This window comes from Amphiura filiformis, chromosome 6, assembly GCF_039555335.1.
Source record: "Amphiura filiformis chromosome 6, Afil_fr2py, whole genome shotgun sequence".
NCBI lineage: Eukaryota > Metazoa > Echinodermata > Ophiuroidea > Amphilepidida > Amphiuridae > Amphiura > Amphiura filiformis.
In genome coordinates this window covers 18,139,114-18,159,829 of record NC_092633.1, presented here as the reverse complement: position 1 = coordinate 18,159,829, position 20,716 = coordinate 18,139,114, and the positions used below count along the sequence as shown (strand labels likewise).

At 42.3% G+C, this 20,716-nt stretch overlaps 1 protein-coding gene across 9 annotated transcripts in view; it reads right to left on the bottom strand.

Moving 5' to 3' along the window:
* LOC140155085 (uncharacterized) overlaps positions 1-17,368 on the bottom strand; it is a 100,867-nt gene extending 83,499 nt beyond the window's left edge. For all 9 annotated transcript variants that reach the window (XM_072177776.1, XM_072177778.1, XM_072177779.1 and 6 more), the window contains exons 1-3: positions 17,265-17,368; positions 17,084-17,160; positions 14,625-14,682 (exon numbers count right to left, since the gene is read on the bottom strand). In XM_072177776.1, coding sequence (XP_072033877.1) covers positions 14,625-14,682; positions 17,084-17,160; positions 17,265-17,347 — 218 coding nt within the window. In that variant the 5' untranslated portion in view covers positions 17,348-17,368. The remainder of the gene's footprint in view (positions 1-14,624; positions 14,683-17,083; positions 17,161-17,264) is intronic.
* Between the last annotated feature and the right edge of the window lie 3,348 nt (positions 17,369-20,716).

Here is a 20,716-nt window from a genome sequence, read left to right as displayed (position 1 = left end):
CAATCTCTGTCACACCATCCACGATGACACAACACATTTTCTGCCGTGTAACTGATGCTAGCAAGCAAGATCTTGTTGGAGAGACTGCAAGATACTCAGGACACCTGACAAGGGGGTGAGACCACATTCCCAGCATGGAAGGCAGCTATAAATGGATGTTATTGGTTTGGATTTTATATTAAGGTAGAAACATCGGCTACGGTGTCATGCACAGATTTGGTTTAAAATGATACAGGATGTGTAGTTGGGTGAGAAAAACTTGCCTGCCAAGTTTTAATTTTTGCCAACAAAGCGTTTTTGAGTTATGCCATTTTTTATCATTAGAAAACCCTATTGACTTTGTACATAAAGTGGTTTTGACACTAAGCCTCGTTCACTAAAATTGGTAAAAGTTTGAAAATGGATACTATGTTTAAATATTATTTTTTCTCCTTTCTATCCCATTTATAGAACTGCTTTTTGGATCTTTTTATTACAAAAATGTTACCAAATAATATTATTGACTTTTTTCCAATATATTGGTCAGTAATATAGGGGATATTTGAAAGTAATGTTAGTACTTGCTCAAATTTTCTTGATTTGATCTAGAAACACTGAATGACCCAATTTCATAATTATTGTCTGAGCTAACCATAGGGCCAATTCTAACAAACAAGGTTTCATATGAAAGGTTATTAAATTTAGAAACTTTCCTCGCCAGCTTTTTTTAATAAAGTGTTTCTATTTTAAGTTATGGGTGTTTCTAGATTTCCCTAATTTAAAAATAGAAAATATGATTTTTCTCAAAAAATAAACATTTTATCCAAAAAATCTGGCGAGAGAATTTAGATATTAGGCTTATTAACCACCCCACAAACTATGGAAACCATATCACATTCCCTCTAGGCTAGCAATAATTATTAGTAGAAAAAATTAGGGAATTTTCAAAAAATAAAGAAAAACATAAGAATTGTTAAAATTTTCATGAAACATTAAAAATCAGTGGAGTAAAGACTTATCTTTAATTGGTTATATATTTGAAATGGATACATAATTCTGGTTTGAAATAGTGGCTATTTTCCTGCATGGGCCTATTATCCGATGCTCCTACCTTAAGTGGTTCAATTATATTTAATATGGAATGACAGATTGATGGTTAACATTTTACTCATAAAAATTTATTCAGAGTTGGATGTGCTTGCTAGGTATTTGACCAGCCAACATTCATTGTATATACCTACTCTAGGGTCCATCTATCACTGTCATTTTCTACATTGTATAACAAAAAAATATGATTTATTTGTCCGTTCTATAAAAAATGTGCCAAATTGTAATACAGTTTAAGGTAGCTGTTTACTCTCAGATACGCATGTAATAAAAGTGCCATAACTTTGTAATTATTCACGCAAGACATGTAAAAGTATACCTTTTTATAAAGGCAAGACATCAATGAATCTCAATATAAGTACAGTTTTGGTGTAAAAACAAATATTATGAAGAAAATCACAAAAAAGTGAATTTTTGGCAATTTTTGTTCGGTACATCATAACAAAAAAACACTCTTTCCAAAAATTTTTGTTTTGCTTTTTTCTTAATCTTGAGGCACCATTCCAAAAACGTTTTTTTTTAGTTTTTTGATATTGGCCTTATTTTTGGAGATATTGACCATATAATATAAGGCATCAAAATGAACTTTTTAAAATTCACAACCGCCTATTTGCACAAAATGATGCCTAAAATTGGAAATAGACCAAAATATAAAAAAATGAGAAAACCGTTTCTTAAGTCAATCATGCTTTTTATGATGAGCATAATTGCTTACCTATAGATGCTGTATTTATTGAGTTATCGACTTATCGTGTACCTAAATCATCATTTTGCCGAGAAAATGAACATTGAAATAAAGGCCGTTGAAGTTTTAAGTGGTCACATTTTGCACTTTGATCGAAGCTTACGGGCGAATGCGGCAGTTCTCGTTTTTCTACCTTACATTACGTGAACATCGGGTAAATCCACAGCTCCTTGAGAAGTTTGGGCGAAATCTATTCATATCTTGATGTTTAAATCGGGGGAAAGAACTTGAAAAAAAATCACATTTTATCAGCTAAAACGGAGCCATTTGACCGCTAGGTTTTTGTGAAATCAGTGCTTCCGTGGTGTTTCCATAAGATGCACCACGCATGCAGATAAGTGCTTGGCGTATGCGTAAGCGTATCTGTGCGTTACCAAATTACAGCGATACGCAAGCGCGATGCGTTGTTCTTGCAGCGATGTACCCTGCTGGTACAACAAAGATTTTCTTTCCTTTTAAATTGCAAACACGAGTGGAATAGTGAAATAAAAATTGCAGTTGGAGTTTATAAATCTGGATTTTCATTCCTTGTATTTATAAAAAACAAAGTACAAACATATAAAAAAAACTCAATTTCACGAAAGAAACAATGTCTAGAGTACACAGCCGCGTTAACCTGAGCTGTTCAACCAAAGTATGCTGGCCAAGATTTTGAACATTGATCACTTTATTTCGCTATTAAAAACCATGTTTTACTCAATGTACATGTAGGACTCTTGTATTGTACTCATAGTCATAGGCCTGAAAACAACCCTTGTCTAGGCTGAACATAATTATTCATTATGATCATAGTAATACACACAACTCCATAGGCATCTTCACCATAGCTATAAAATGTCATGACTAATTGAACTCATCATTTGACAGCTTGACCTGAATATGAGGTCATCACAATCAACTCAGGTAAGCCAACTCCACATATTGTTTTAAGAGCTCTGTGTGCAAGAACTCTACTCCAATTACATGCAGATTTGTAATTACTACATGTAGGCCTATCATAGTTGTTCCTCAGGAGTTTCTCATTGGCCTTTTATGAACATAGCCTGAAATAGTGGTACTTCCCTAATTAAATGGTCAGTGTGCCATAAGATCAATTAGTAGACTCATTTGAACTTTGTTAACCAATATTTTGGACTTGAGAGTTTTCCCTGCTTTTATTTAAAATAAAATAACTAATTTCTAAAAATTTAAATATGTACAAATCAATAGGGTAATGGAGTAATCTGTGATCACAGTGTCTCTATTTCTTGACCAGTGGCGGCGCTACGGGGGGCATGGCCCCCAGACCAAAGCTCTGCCCCCCAATTTCCCCCAGAAAAATTGAAAAGAGGGGTGAAAAGCCACTTTTTAGCCAACATTAGGTGAAAGTGCCCCCCCCCTCCCGGAGGCTCTGCTCCCCTTTGCCCCCCGCCCTGAAAAAATTTCTGGCGCCGCCACTGTTCTTGACTAATTGCGACGAATGAGCTTTTAAATTCTACATTTTATTCTACCAAAAGTTGCATCCTCAAACTTCTTCAAAAGATAATATTATGGGGATGTACAATGTGCATATACGTGCCCTTTGGACTTTAGGCAAGCCCATATTAATCAACACTCAAATAAAATGCTCAATACACACTTACTATAAATATCCACTTCACAATACTGAAAATCAACACACACACAATCATGCTGAGCTGAAGTTGTAGTAAGATTTGACTTTGGAAAAATAAAGTCTTCACATCATTTGATCCATAACCTCCGCACTGGCAACTTGCCATTGAAAATGATCAACCAGGCATTTACCTGGTGTACCCTGTGCCCTCAAGCTAGCTGTCATACTGATGTACATGGGGTTATTTGTTATGGGTCACAATATAGACACAATTCCTTTGAAATACTTGTGCGTGTGCACACATGTAGATTATTTCAGAAAGATTCCAACGAGTAAAGATTTGATCGGTCTTAATACGTAATACTACTTGTAAATGAATGTCAATGTAATGATGCTTTGAAAGTATTATACATTGGTATAAAAAAATAATTTTCAAAGTTTGATTACCAAGGCCCATGGGTCTTGGGAGTGTACCTATGTTGATCTTTGCAGAGGGATCTTTCTCCCAGGTTCTTCTTACAATTTCATGGTATATAAAGCCACTTCTCCTATAGGCTTTAGTAGGTTACCAGGAACATACTCAATATTTTCATCATTGGTTGGAGGTTGCTTGATTCCCAAAATGTGGACATGGGGGGGTGTCAATTGGCTCACGTAGCCCCTGTCCCTGGCCCCCTTTTTATCATTTGGAAGTTTGCAAACCTAGTAAACAATCCTCACAGAGATTGCCACAGTGATTGTTGCTTGCAAATGAATATTAAATCTGGTGTTAGGTCAAAAGGATTGACTTCCAGTGAATCACTTCTTTGCTGAGTGGCAATGCTGGTATCCCTGGTATGACCTAAAGCTACCTTACAATATGGCATTTTCTGCTGAATAATTCAGAATACACAAGTTTAAATGTGATGATATTTGCTGCAGGCTAAGACACAACCTCTCATATATTTGAACATAGACTTTTGAAGATTTGAGACAGATACCTTTTGTTAGTTTGTATGACAATATACATTGCACATTGTGACCCATCACATTCAAAACACAGTCAGCAGTTGCCTTCTGATAATGCCCATTTTAATGCCTTAAAATGACATAATTTCACACTTTGATGTCATGTGGAGAATATTCATTTTACAAAATGTGACATACTGACATATATATGGTACAATTCCTTGCCCTAATGAAAAAAATTTCAATATGGATTTTAGCTCATCATTTAAATTTATTATATTTAAGTGTAGGGTATGAAAGAAGATTTGGAATGTGTGTGAGGATTCTTATCTGGTAACATAACAGCCCAGGGGTCACTTCCATTGTGGGCTGTACACCATCCATGGTAATAAAAATGCGTAAAAGGGTAGCTTTTTAGGTGGGTAGGCACGATAAAGCGTATCGTGTTTAGGGTGTCAAAAACATGAAAAAGTGGAAAAAAGGGTAGCAAAATTGCAATTGCTAATACGCGGAAATGGAATTTAAGGGTATGAAATTTGAAGCAAGGAATAAAATCCCTGTTTAGGGTGTGAAAACAGGCGCGTGTTACCTGTTTAGGGAATCATTTTAGCCAAGGGTTAAATCCTTGTTAATGGTGCTTTTCAAAAGTTGATAATCGCGGATGGTGTACAGGCCACAATGGGAGTGACCCCCCGGGCATAACAGACATTTATTTCTAATTTTTCTTCAATTTCTTGCATTTGCCATCATCACATCCATGGTTGTAGCTACGCTGGGCGGTGGCGGGCGGACCCGCCCGGCACTCCTAATTTCCACCCGGCACTCAAATTAATTTTGAGCCCAAATACCAGGCACTCCAGTCTTAAATGTTTCAAAATCACTGAACATCAGAACAATCAGTATAAAAATTAGCAATTCTTATCAAAATTTTAAATTTTTTTACCATTTCATATAAATTTCACCCGGCACTAAAATTTGCCTAGCTATAACCCTGATCACATCCACCTTCATCATCATTTGGCCACACCATGTCAGTGTGCTTTTTACAATGTGATTGATACTATAGCTGAGATAAGAATTTCACTTTTCATATTAAACGCTATATCATTTCATTCAGTGATATTATCTCTAGCTATTATCAATTATTATTAATTTTGCGCAGTGCTGCGAAATTTGAAGCATGTAAAAAGTATGCAACTTTGCCAAATGGTGGGAAACTTGAGACAGAGGGCGCTTTTCAAAATGGCTACCAAAATGCCTAAAAAGGGTTTAAAATTGCCACAAATTGTGTGATATATATATATATAGATATCATAAGGCCAATGAAAGTCGATTTTGAGTTTCCCATCACCTGCCCTCACTTCATTTTCTGACCCTCACTTGAATTCATTATTGTGATTTTCCAAAAAATACCGATATATACCTTTATTTTTTGTGGAAAAATCAAAATCAAAATAGTCCCAAACAAAAATGTTTGGTAGACTCATAACCGGTGCGATCTTACCTTTCCGATGTTGATTAAGATACTTCTTGCATCGATCCGAGATGCGGAAAAACCAATAGTCATTTTGTCCCACATAAATGAATAAATAACAAAACCCCGATCCCCGGTGGACTCACCCAAAAGGTGACGTCACACCATATGATCGTCCCTTATCCGACTTGGGATCCCCTACACGGACCCAACTTGTAGGGGGTGGCCTGGGTCCGGGTTAATCCACATCGGAAAGGTAAGATCGCACCGGTTATGAGTCTACCAAACATTTTTGTTTGGGACTAGACTCAGTACACCGGTCGATCTTACCGTTTCCGATGTTGATTAAGATACTTCTTGCATCAACATCTGAAAGATCGATCTAGCAAGTAACCGACGGATGGAGGTACAAGATTGGTCAGCATCTGATCAGGGATCGGGAGCGGTAACGATGGTTTTCGCGAGGTCAGAAATATTTTCTCCCAGCGGTCGGGAAAACAAAAAGACCACGCGATCACAGACATAAACCTCCTTACTTAATAAGTTTGGTGGTTAAGAATAGCGACACTGGTTCTTACCATGCTGAGTATTCTGTATAGTCTGAAAACCTGGTACCCGTACACCACCGTATTATGATCGCCCGAACAATGTCCCGGTAAACCTCCGCCCGTCTCTGATTACTAACGTAAGCGGAAGTATCGTAGAGAAGGGCGAAGGTGGCTTCCGGGACACCGCCTGCTAGATCTCCTCAAGGGACAACCGAACGGTATACCCAAGATGATGAGATAGCTCGTGTCGAGTGGGTCGTGGGACGCGAAACCTTCGCGATCCCCCGGACCCCAACAACACCTGGACCAGCCATGCGACAGCGGCTGGACCGAAAGGCTCTGTAAGGGTGATGAATGCGGTCGTGAGTCCCTCGCAAGGCTTGTGTTCGGAAGAAATAGTGCTGCAGCGCCTTATCGGACACCCCAGCCTATCTTTGGCTTCAGCCGAACCTTGCCCAACCCTGGGGATTGGAGAGGGACGAATGTCGGTATGCACCGCGCCCGTGCGTAGCCACGAGAACAGAGCGCCGAAACAGTGTCGCTCCAGTGTTTGTGAACACGGAAGCTAACCTCGAGACCGTGTGCAACTCAGCACCGCCGGCCCGAAGCCAACGCCAAACCGGAAAGCCATCTTGAGAGTTACGTATTTAAGCGTCGCTTTTGACGGAAGGTCAAAAGGGTGACCCTTAAAGTAATCTAAGACTGTGTTGGGATCCCTTAGGAGGATCACTTTCCTTTTTGGTAGACACTCGTTGAACATACCGCCGAGGCGTAGACTAATAAGGTAACCATCGGTTATGATAGTCAACCCGTCTCGAAACCTCGGTGAATGGAGAGGACAGCTGACTTATAGCTGGCCCCAGTGGCCCGCTGAAGTCTTGCTTGGAACTTTTCTGTCAGAAACTCCGGAACTAGCAGCACAGAGGCTCTAGCGGGAGAGCTATTTGTCTCATAGCACCAAGCGTAGTATGGAGCCAGACTCTGGCTATACGCACGGAGGGTAGACTTCCGTCTAGCCCGGCGATGAGAAAAACAGCTTCTGATGAAAAGTATCCCTCCGCGCGTTCCTGGTAAGGGCCATGCAGCTAACTGCAGGTGCTCTAGTGATAGACTGGGTACCTCCGCTCCGGGCATCCGGAGTAGATCTGGTACTGGGAGTGCCAGCGGCCTTGCCGCCAGCAGAATGACAATGCAGTCTTCCCACCCGATCTTGGTCACCACCCTCATGAGTAGTGAGATCGGAGGGACTGCATAAGCTGTCATCCCTCCCCAGTCTATGGACAGAGCGTCCACGGTGAATGCTTGGGGGTCCGCGACCCTTGAGCAGTACACCGGCAGTGGATGATTGCGATGAGATGCGAACAGATCTTTCGAGGGGTGGTACATCCCCTTGAAGATCGTCTGAGCGACCTGCGGAGCAAGGGACCATTCTGCTGGTCCTGACACCCTTCCTCGTGACAGATTGTGCGCGAGGATGCTGGTGACGCCAGCGATGTGTATCGCTCTCGCCGTAATCTGCCTGAACTTGCACCACCCTATCAGGTGTCGTGCATGCAGGCTCAATCGTGGTGGCCCGGAGTCCCCTTGTCTGTTGGGGTAGGCTACCACGGTTGTGTTATCCGTCAGGACAACGGTATGTGATTCCACGATCACCTCCTCGTGAGCGAGGGAGGATGATGTGAAACTCTGTCTCTATGGCCCCCATAGGCCGAGACGGAGTCTCCGTGGATGTGGACCCCCCAGCCCCGTTTTGACGCTATGGTCGTCACTACGTGACATACCAGGCTAGAAGGTGTAGTTGGGTAAGCCTAACGTAGAAACGGCAGTACAGTACGAGGTCTACCATACTGGCCATTAGGCCTACCACCTTCATCCATGCCACAGCGGGTTTTGCCCGAGACTCGGCCAAGAGTCAGGCACACCGCACCATGTTCGTCACCCGCTCGGGTGAGAGCACCGCGAACCCCTCCGTGAGGGTGATCTGGGCCCCTACAAAAAGTGGTGTCTGCGTCGGGACCACGCTGGACTTTTTGAGCTGATCAAGAAATCCAGGGGCCCGCACCCTACGGACTATCAACCCCATGAGACCCGACGTCTTCAGTGGAGTGCGTCCGTATATGAGCCAAACGTCCAGGTAGCAACTGATGTTGACACCCCTGTGCTTCAGGTGCGCTGCCACCGCTCTGACCAAGAGTGTTAAACACCCTGGGAGAGATGGACAGGCGGATGGCGGTATCAAAACTGGTAATTTTGATCCTGTACCTAGAAGCGCAGATGCCTCCGATCTTGAGAGGCGATTGGCATATGCAGATAGGCGTCCGAGAGATCTAGCGATGCTGTTCCCATGCCCCTGATGGGGCAGGCTAGCACCGAGGCGAGAGTCCCCATTCTGAACCTCTTGGGCCTGAAGAACGTGTTCAACAGCCTGCGGTTCCGGATGGGGCTCCCGTCGCCGGTATTCCTTGGAGCCAATGGCTCCAAGATCACCCGTAGAACGGGGGGTAGACCGGGACAATCGCCCGCGTCGTGAGAAGCTGTGTGATCCCTGTCAGTAGTGCCCGACGCTGGGGGCCGTCTGACGGCACTACTGTGGACCTCTGAAATGTGCAGGCGAATGTGGGGAGACTGGGTTGCCAGTCTGTAACCCCCACTCACCACTGACCATACCCAGGCACTCAAAGAGATGGTTTCCCACCTCTGGGTGAAAGCCATAGCGGTCGTCCACTGGGAGATCCCCAGTGGAAAAACCGCTGAGCCCCCAGGAATGCTCTGCCTAGCTTCCCTTGGAAGAGCGCTTGCTCTTCTTCGGGCTTGCCAGCTGTTCCTGTGCTACCCTTGCGCCTCCCAGAAATGGGTGCTACAGAGGTAGTGGGCTCGGGTACTGTTGGTGGTGCTGACGGCCTGCTGAAGTCGGAGCTCCTACCCATGGTAAGGGCAGTTTCCGACTTCTTCAGAGTGCTCCGTTGGTAGCTTCTTTGCACGGTCCTCCACCGTGTAGCGCAGAAGCATCCAAAGAAAAAGGACCCTGCCTTTCCATCGCGTTGAGCGATTGGAGTGGCAGGCCCCACCCCGGCGCTGAGTGGACACCCTATGGGCTAGGCCCATGGAGCTCTCGTTGAGGCTAGCTGTTAGCACCGCTAATAGGCTCACCTCGCGGAAGAGCTCAGATGTTGTCTGAGCGTGATACGCTTGGCGACATCTGGGTCCCTCTCGGATCCCCTCAGGTAGGTCCGTGGTCCTCCCGCGTTACACGCAGAGGAAGCGGGCAAGCGCGCGGCGTCATAGCTCTACTGAGCTCGACAGCCCTACGATATCTACCCGTAAGGTTTGCCGGGAATGATAGTGCAGGCGTCCCCGGTGAGGAAGCAGCAGCTGAGCATCCTACTGAAAGGATCCCCTGGTCCTCCTCCATGGACTCCCCTTAGGGGGTGTCCGGGAAGATCAGTGCTGTTGCTCCCCTCGCAGCAGCAGGGGGAAGGAGATTGTAGTGATGTCACTACCGGACTCAGCTTCCGACTCCTTTCCCTCGCCCACAGTATCCGTATCATGCTCCGATCATGACGGTAACTGAGGACGGGCATCTGAAAGCGGGTAAGAAGGCATAACCACTGTGTGGCTCGCCGACTACCTGCCAGCAGAAGAGGGAGTACTCCCGCAAGACCCTGAGGTATCCGCCATGGCACCACTGGGTCCGCATGCTCTCGCAGCCGTCGTCCTAGCGCTAGCAGCACGGGCCTACCCTGATCAAGATCTGGGTTAGCCCCATGCCGGCTGGCCTGGTCAACAGCTGATGTTGGTACTGCGTGGCCATCGCTAGGCGACACTTGCCACGGTGCTAGGCCGTGGAAGAAGCACCCTGCGGCGGGTCGCACGGGGCATACCCAGCCGGCAGCTGACCCTGAAAAGATCCGCCACCAGGGTAACCCCATGGTACTGCAGTACCAGCACCGCCTCCCCTTGTTGCCACAGAGACTGTGGCGACTAAAGCGGTGCTGCGGTACCGGTGCGGTATCAGCGTGGGTACCCTTGAGGGTTCCCAACTGTGGACCGCTGTACCCTCGCCACACCGCGTTCCCTGTTTGGGGATCAAGCTGTGTGCTGGCGTGGTACGTGCGCGCGGTACTAGCATGGGTACCCGTGAGGGTTCCGGCTGTGTACCGCTGTATGCGTGGTTCCAGCGTAGGTGCCCGTGAGGGCTCCCGGCTGTGTACCACTGTACCCATGCCTCACTGCGTTCCCCGCAAGGGGATCAAGCCGTGTGTATGGGTACCCCGCTATACCGGCTGTCCCTTGGCTAGAGGGAGCTTGCCTAGTACCACGGGTAGCTGAGCGTGCATACCCCGATCAATCACCTCGCCACCTGAATAGGCAGCGTCAATCAATGGAGCTACGCCCTGTTGATTTGACAGTGATCGATCAAGAGAGGGTAATTGACCCATTGACGATAATGGATCACCCACGCTCCGCTGGCTCTCGAGGACATAAGTGGGTTGTTGATCAGCTAGGCTGTTCAAGCTACTTACTGTACCCTCTAGAGCTTCGCCCAAAGGTCGCTGTGTGTGGCGGACCACTCACGGCAGCTATGGGCGGGTGCATAGCGGCTACCACTGAAGTCAAGCCGTAGCTCGTCTTTGTAGCTGCCACCGAATGCACCTGGGTCGCTGTCCCGTGAGAGACTGCGATCCCAACCCCTGAATAATCGCCAGCCAGTCCCTGTGGACAGCCAGCAGCTATTCTAGGGCCCAGGGTATCACTCGGCGGTCCCGCCATGGAACGCTGCCTTGTGACACCCCAGTTGGTTCTGCTAAGACTACACCCACAGCGTTAGCAGCGGTATCGTCTCTGCTGAACCCATGCATGCTAGGGTTCAACCCAGGCAAGCCCGGGTACCCTTGCATGCTGCCCGTCGCTGGCTACTACTGTGGCTGTTTGAGCCCGTGAGATATGCCTGCAACAGACGGGTGTCCTCCTGCTAAAAACCCGTGAGGATTTTTGGCTAGAGGACTGGTATCCTCCTGCTACAAAACCCGCTAGGGTTTTCGCTGGTGGTTACCGCTCTGCTGCCTGCTACTTTGCTCCGGCGTATAGTCAGTGCTTTCGCTGGCTGCTGAGCCTTTGGACGCGCTTAGCAGTCCCGAAGGAACCGCCTGCTTGTCCGGGGACCGGAGCCCCTTAAGCAGACCTGCCATGACCCATAGGGGCTGTCACAGCAGAATCTACCGTGTCGACTGGTATCCTCCTGCTGCAAAACCCGCTAGGGTTTTCGCTGGTGGTTACCGCTCTGCTGCCTGCTACTTTGCTCCGACGTATAGTCAGTGCTTTCGCTGGCTGCTGAGCCTTTGGACGCTTAGCAGTCCCGAAGGAACCGCCTGCTTGTCCGGGGACCGGAGCCCCTTAAGCAGACCTGCCATGACCCATAGGGGCTGTCACAGCAGAATCCACCGTGTCGACCTTACCAGTGCCCTTGGTAGATTTCTTCTTCGTCTTATGGCGATGATGGAGCCTATCCCAATCGTCACAAGCCCGACAGGGCCGAGGCGAGGAGAAGCAAGGGAGGGGGGAACTACCCCCCCCCCCAACACGCGACTCAAGCCCAGTAAGCAAACCTGAGCACGGAGGCTGGTCGCTAACGTTAGTGGTAAAGTAAGGACTGGCTAACTTTATTACTAAAATGTCAGACGGGTCCCTACCAATCCCCACCGTATGAATATCTGATTAACTCGTCTTATCGGACGGTAATGAAGACATAACGATAGAGTAATCACCCTAACATAGCAACAATAACCTACCGTACATGAAATACAATGTGTATGTACAAACATCTATTGTAACTTACAGGCTGCAATGGTTGTTTTACGTGGGAAACAAAATGAATGGCGTCAACAAGCGGCCATTTTGAATTGCTCGTGTGTCCCGTATACAAACGGAGGCACGATATGTAGCTAAGTTTTGGATCGTTTTTTGTCACTTTTTCGCCAGAAAATGCCGTCAAAACTATCCTCAGCCGAACAATACCGGTTTGGTTTTACCTAAGGTGTGAAACTACAACCGTATATCTCGCCTTGGTCGATAAATTGATACACAGTGCTATGAACAATCGATAGGCACGTCTGTGTCAGTCGGAGACCAAGGAGGATAAGGACGATCATATGGTGTGACGTCACCTTTTGGGTGAGTCCACCGGGGATCGGGGTTTTTGTTATTTATTCATTTATGTGGGACAAAATGACTATTGGTTTTTCCGCATCTCGGGATCGATGCAAGAAGTATCTTAATCAACATCGGAAGCGGTAAGATCGACCGTGTACTGAGTCCATACATTTTGCCGTCAACCTTGCAGACTCTTTTTAATATACTTTTGAATCTCATTTGGGCTAAACATCCATCTTCAAGTGAGTGAGCAGCAAATAGCAACACATTTTACATGCATGTTGGATGTTGGTCATATAATGAAAGGCAGAAAAATAATGAATAATGAAAAGGTTACCTCACTTATGTTCAGAAAATATTTGACGGGAAACTCAAAATTGACTGTTAGGGGCCTTAAATGCTAAAAAGTAGGCCTATATCCTACATGACACGGTATATAATTTCATATTTTTACACTCCTTCCTCTATTTAATGAGTGTTTTATGTTTAAAAGTTCCGCACAATCTTCGCGCAATTAGTTGTTATTTTCCGCCCATTTTGCTATTTTTTCCACGCAATTTGCTATTTTTTTCCGCACAAATCATTTGTCCCTGGCATTTATCAATGCTAGAGTAGTTCCAGTCATGCAAGAATAAAGATGGCGTATGTAGAGATTGTAGAGATTGCAGAGATAGTGGACAGCAGTGTACTTATTTTGCCACACAAATAAAAGGTCTATGACCATGAATCCTTGTGGCTAAATATAGGTCAAGGATAAGACTAAGATTTTAGTGATTTTAGCATGAACCTTTTTTTTATGTACTGTAATATGCAGGACTTAAGATATTATCAAGGCAATTTCCATTATTTAAATTTTGTTTAAGGTCACTGTAACCAATGGAAACAATTGAATACCTGAATGGAAGAAGGGCCCAACTCCATCAAAACTGTTTTTTAAGAAAAAACTTAATATTTGGAAAGAAAAGTTTTATAGGCAGAATGTTTTCATCTTCAGGGGACCTTTAATACATTTAATATATTATATGTATACGAAATTATATGATGTTTCCATGGCAACAGTACAGGTCTTAATACGAGCTGGAGTTGGACTCCTTCTTCCACTAATATACTGCAAGTGCCAGTTCCATTTAAGCAGATGTGTTATAAATAGCTACAGAAATTTGATAATTATCCATTAATTGCACAAGTAGATCGAAGCATGTAATATGTGACACGATCTGGTCCATGGGGGCCAAAGGAGGTATTGTTGAAAATTGAGTTACTGTAATTATTACATTATACATACAATAGGCTATCATTTACTGAAAACACCAAAGGTCTAGCATACTTGGTTCTTAAAAGTTACGAAGTTTGTTGATGTATACTTTCTTATGTATTTTTTTTTTACTCCATATTTTTGCCTTTATCTCAGTTTCAAATTTGCTGCCTTTGGCCCCCATGGACCAGATCGTGTCACATATATGTTACCAAGAAAGTTTATTGTAGTGAAAAGCAGATTTTATTGATGAACAAAATTCCTCTTTTATAACCCAATATTCGTGGAAGAAGGGCCCAACTTCATGGAGTTGTAAAAAATCTGTAAGTAGGCACTTATTAGGGGAAGGTGCTAATTAGGTCATGGTACCTTGTATTTGCAGATATTTCACTTGATCTCAACACTGATGGACCTCCTATAAAGGGGACATCCCAGGCATGCAAAGCATGTCAGGAATTACTACACACTACACAGATTTCTTTCTTTCATATTTTTTTTCCTTTTGGTATTCATGATTTGTTTTTCCTAAATTGTGATGCAATATTAGAGTTTTGTATTGTCAGTTTCTAATTATTTAAGCATAATATTTTGGTTCATTTCATACCAATTTTTAACTTTCAATATACATCAATGATCATGAACCTCAAAATTAATTGTATACCAAAATCTTCTTCATCAGCAGCTTTGAGACAAACTATTTTAAAAGATAGTCAAATCCCAGGATAACATATCAAACCTAGCCCATGTACCCACAATGATACAAACCTTTTTTTGCCCTCTACAAATTCTTTTGTTAATTATTTAAAAACAGATATTGTACTTACTCTACAAAGTAAACAGCACCTTCTGGAGTAATTGCCTCTTGCCATCCAGATGGTAAATCTGAAATCACAATAATAACATGATTATCAGCTAAATAAATTCACAAAATGAACAGATCTTGAAATTATTGAATGGATATATGCCATTTGAAAATTGGCAGCCATTTGGCTAAAATTGCCAAAAAATGGACAGGCTTGTACATAGTACAAAAACTGTCTGGGTTAAAAAGGGCTCAAACTGTGAATTTCAGAAGCCCTGCCTCCCCCTCTTGCCCACCCCTCTGTGGAATTCTGGCCACCCTCAGATTTGTTGCAAATTTTTACCCATTTTCATCATGGTACCCCAAGAATCTAAAAAGTGGGGGGGTGTTTTCAAGATATGCTTGAAATGACACACATATCCTGCTTCACAAATTCTCTGTGGACATGTTATTCCAAATATGAGGAGCACTGACAACAAACATACAGTCAGTCCACTTTGAAGTACAAAGTACAGACGCGGACGCACACATTGTGCCGACTTTGAAAACACGCATACCTGCAGCAGAGACGCATCACTACGCACTGTTAATGGCTGTATACGCGCGCGTTGTCACTTTGTACTTGAGAGTGGACAAGCTGTAGATTGATAATCTATGCAGCAAAGGAGGAATCTCTGGCCTTTTTGTGAGATCTCAGAGGGGAAAGGCAGGTGCAATCAAAGTGAGAGCGGAGTCTGTGTCTAGCACCAGGAGGATCATTACTTCTCTCATCATGTTTGTGCTTAAAATCTTGAGATTTCTTTCAACTTTCACAGCAAAAAGGTATTTTTTTAAGCCATTAACATCCCTATCAGGATGCTAAACATCAATTCACAGCAATTCAGGAAGTTGTTGATAACTACTGCAAAGCTTCAATACGTTTCACTGACATAAATGTGCAAATACTGGCAAAGACACTTCCTGTGGCTCTACAGGAGTATCTTGAAAGATGAAAGTTTTCCCAAAATATTACAGCCAGGCACTTCTTTTTCACCCTATTGTAAAATAACCCAATTGATGGATACCGTATTTCGTCAAATAGTCGCCCCCCTCAAATAAACCCCCCCACCACTTTTTTCACCAAGATGTTTAAAAAATGCTGATATTTCCATGCTATCTTGTGTGGTAAGCTTACCAAATTGCCCACATGGTCGATAATAGCGTCACTTTTTGGCGAAAATCTGGATTGGAAACCCGGAAGTGAACCAGAAGTCAGTGATTCTAGTTCATACATGTAGTTCATCATTTTAGCGTGAGTTTTAAGTTTACCTAATGATTTTAACGTGAATTATCGTTCTAAAATTGACCTTGAATAAACGCCCCCCTTGGGAAAATGTAATGCCCCGGGGGGCGTTTATTTGACGAAATACAGTATTTCCCGGACCCTCTGCACCTTTTTATACCCCCAGTTCCTGACACTCCTTAGACCCGATCAAACATGACAAGCTGTATACTAGCGGAAGTCAATTTGTGCCGAAATTCCTCCCCACAATGCAACCAGCGTATTGCATAACAAGATACAGTTGACAGTTCGGAGATTAATCCATGCCTATTGCATTGTGGGAAGGAATTTCGGCACAAATTGACTTCCGGTGGAGAAACCCTAAATCCACGTATTGAAGCCATTTGGTGGACCATTTTGGCACAATTATTGTGTAAAATTTTAGTTTTCACTGTTATATAAATCATTGCTTTAAGTTGCGCAAGACAGGGGGTGTCTGAGAGGGGATGTGCCCCCTCAGAAGTGAGAAACTTTTGTAAAATGAAAACCTAATTGAAGCCATATTTGGTAGACCATTTTGGCACTATTATTGTGTAAAATTTTACTTGAAAAAGCCAAAAATTTGCAAAATGATGGCCCAATTGAAGCCATTTTGTTGCGTTGATTTGCGGCAAAAAGTAATCGATATATCGGCATCGCAAAGCAATGCATCGCAAATGCGGTGGTATAGAAAGTATCTGAACTTTCCTTGACATCTTTTTCAAAAGTTATAACTGAATTTTAAAAAATAAACATAAAATTTAAAAGGAAGCGGGAGGGAGACCAGAAATGTGTCATATATTTATTACTAAAAATGTCAGATTATATATAATGCTGATGCATATCAATTGAAGCCATATGACCTTTTTGTAAATTCATGCATGCTTGGGAAATCATGCCTTCATCTTCTACTGTATACTATAGGACACCTAGCACCTTCGCAGACCGGAAGTGATTTTCAACATGTATCACGATTTATATCAACAACACCAGCAATCCAGCATCAGTTAGTGAATCTTCAAACGTGATTCAATTTGAATGAAGGAATATATTTGCGCACTTATCACCCAAGCTGTACATACGTTTATAGAAATATATTGTTGTGTAAAACATTTGAAACAAGTAAAAATCAAATACAAATACATTCACACGCCTGGTGTTTACATGTAATTCTTGCCTACCTTCTCTATTGGAGAATCCCGTTCCAATTGGCACTCCTCGTACAGGATGAATCCAAGTTGTGATCCGAGTTTGGTCACTGCAAAGTGCAATACAAACACATCAAAATATATCATTCACAAGTTCTGTCACTTCTTTAAATTACAACTTATAGTTGGAATATAATCGTAACTAAACACTCACTTGATAAAGAATATCCGCCCATCTTTAGAAACCCCGTAGGACCAGGGCGGAGGAAGCACTTCTTTGCGGAGACGCTCCGCCATATTTCACCTGTTACAAATTACAATGTTGTTATCCAGTACCAATCAATACGGCTATCAGTTATTGATAACTGTAAGCTCGGACACAAGATACTTTCGTTCCCTGCCGTTGTTATCATCTAACGAAAAGAGCAACGGTTGTAGTACGTGTATAAGAGATAATTGATTGATTGACTGTGATGTGAATTGGTTCTGCTTCCAGTGGTGGCAGTAGAATGGTTGAAGCAGCCACGCCTGGTGGAAGCAGCCGACCTATTTGAAAATATAAATATGACTTATATTAAAATCTAATACTAGAAATTTATTTGCCTAGTTGATAGAAGCGATAGGCCATAAGGGAGTGTTCAGAAATACTTTGGTGGGGGCTGGTAAAAAGGGAGGGGGGGGCCAAAAAGTTTTGGACCTTAAAAGAGGGGGGACCAAAAAGTTTTAGGTGGTAGGAAAGGGGGTCAAAAAAGTTTTTCCCTTTAAAAACCCAAAATTTTTGCGCGCTTCGCGCGCATTGAGACCCTCTATATCGCTTTTAACATGGGCAAGTTTTGGTTTTCAGTGCTTTTCTTTGAAAAAATGATGGCACTTAGTGTACACATATCTATTAATTAATATAACATCAAAGATGATGCAACATCTGGGTTGTCTAAGAAATACTGGCACTTTTTATCATAGAATTTTATATCTCTTCAAAGTAGGCTACAAACATGTACCAATCTGATCAAAATACATCAAGAAAATATTGCAAATAAATAGTTTACTATATCTCATTGCAAAATTATTTGTACTCATGGGTAGATTTACCATAAGACAGAGTGGGCACAGGCCCAGGTGCCACGGTCTTTGGGGGCCAAAACTGATACCTGTGTACATTTGCGTGACCAAATTAATCTCATATTTGACCATTTTAACTTTTTGCATAAATTAGTTCCAGTTTTAACAATATTTGACCATTCAAGCTTCAATATGGCCAAATTTTTTGTGCGGTTCGCGCGCATTTGTACTATCATAATAGCCACAGATCCTAATTATATGCTGATGTGTAGATGAACCTCCAAATAAATCCTCTATTTCATTTATCCCTGTAAAATCAGATAAACACCCTGATTTGGGACAAATCTAAATTAAGTATAAAATGAAAATTTCATGCGCAATTGTTTCAAACATTTGCCTCCCACAATGACATGTGACCCAGATACCACACCACTGGAAACAACATTAAGTATAATGTTTGTTATACGATAATGGGGGGGGTCAAAAGTTTTGTCTGTCAAAAGAGGGGGTCAAAAAGTTTAGCGGTCCATCGAGGGGGGTCAAAAAAGTTTTCGAGCGAAAAATTTGAGTTAGACCAGCCCCCCCTACCAAAGTATTAATGAACACTCCCTAATTATTATTAGGCCTATCATGATTATCTTATATAGATAGTTTTTGATACAATTTCTGGGACTGTAGTTGATAGAAATTATAATTTATGATAGTTTTCATTGATACTGAGAAGTGAAGTGGTATAATCAGCAGAGAAGATGTAAGGAAGCCTTTTCCTTACATCTTCTCTGCTTAAAGTGAAAGCCCCACTTTTGGTTCAAATTCCTTAGGGAATTAGCCAAGGTTAAAATTTATCCATGTAAATTTTGTTCTGTCTGTCATCAAAGTAACAGGTGTAAGTCAGTTCTTCTGTGGAGAACTGGCCAAGCGGGGCTTCCTGTTTAAGGGAAGGGGTATGAACGTTTAGACAGTATTTAGGGAGTGTTCAGAAATACTTTGGTGGGGGGGCTGGTAAAAAGGGAGGGGGGGCCAAAAAAGTTTTGGACCTTAAAAGAGGGGGGACCAAAAAGTTTTAGGTGGTAGGAAAGGGGGGGCCAAAAAAGTTTTCCTCTTCAAAACCCAAAATTTTCGCGCGCTTCGCGCGCATTGAGAGCCTCTAAATCACTTTTAACATGGACACGTTTGGGTTTTCAGTGCTTTTGTTTGAACAAATGATGGCACTAGTCTTAGTGTACACATATCTATTAATTATATAACGTTAAAGATCATCAGCAACATGCAACATCTGGGTTGGTCTAAGAAATACTGGCACTTTTATCATAAAATTTTATATATCTTCAAAGTAGGCTACAAATATGAATATGTACCAATCTGATCAAAATACAACTAAATCAAGAAAATATTGCAAATAAATTGGATTTCTTTGCACGTAAACTGCACACTTAAGTTTACTATTTCTCATTGCAAAATTATTTTGTATACATAGGCCCATGGTTAGATTTACCATAGGGCAGAGTGGGCACACAGGCCCAGGTACCACGGTCTTTGGAGGCCAAAACTGATACCTGTGTACATTTGCGTGACCAAATTAATCTCACACTTGACCATTTAGCTTTTTGCATAAATTAGTTCCAATTTTAACAATATTTGACCATTCAAGCTTCAATATGGTCAAATTTTTTGCGCGGCTCGCGCGCATTTGTACTAGGCCTATCATATTAGCCACGGATCCAAATTATGCTGATGTGCCTATGAACCTCCCGAATAAATCCTCTATTTCATTTATCCCTGTCAAATCAGATAAACACCCTGATTTGGGACAAATCTAAAGTAAGTATAAAATGAAAATTTCCTTGTGTTGTCCCAGCAAACACAAAACGTTTTCGACATCATTCGCAAAAGGTTATAAAAGGTTGTCAGAAAACGTTTAAATGTCGGGTTATATAAATGGTACATTAATGGTATAAAACGTTTTCATAACATTAAATAACATTTGTTGGTAATTTACTGCACAGCAAACACAAATGTTTTACAGAAAACATTTAAATGTCGGGTTATATAAAGGGTATAAAAACGTTTTAATAACATTCTAAAAACATTTTTGAAAACTTGGTACAAATCATTCTAAACAGAATGTTATTTTGGGGTTGAAAAAATATTTTGAAAAAAAGGTTTGCCCAAAATATTTACAATAACGTTTTTAAAATGTTTTCACGACCTTTATATAACCCGACATTTAAATGTTATTAAAACGTTTTGTAAAAAACATTTTAAGAACATTTATGTGTTTGCTGGGTGCAAATATTTTAACATAATGTTATTTAAGTGTTGACAAAATATTTGGCCAAAAATGTTTGCAAAAATAGTTTACAATGACATTTCGAAAACATTTTAAAAATATTGTTGCAGTGTGTTTTCATACAAAACGTTTTAAAACGATTTCATGACCTTTAAATAACCCGACATTTTAATGTTATTAAAACGTTTTTACCTAAACCAAAAGCCAAACTATAACTTATTTAAAACGTTTTAAAAACGTTTTTGTGTTTGCTGGGGTGCTTCTATTTCATGCGCAATTGTCCCACCGGGAATGTTTCAAACATTTGCCTCCCTCAA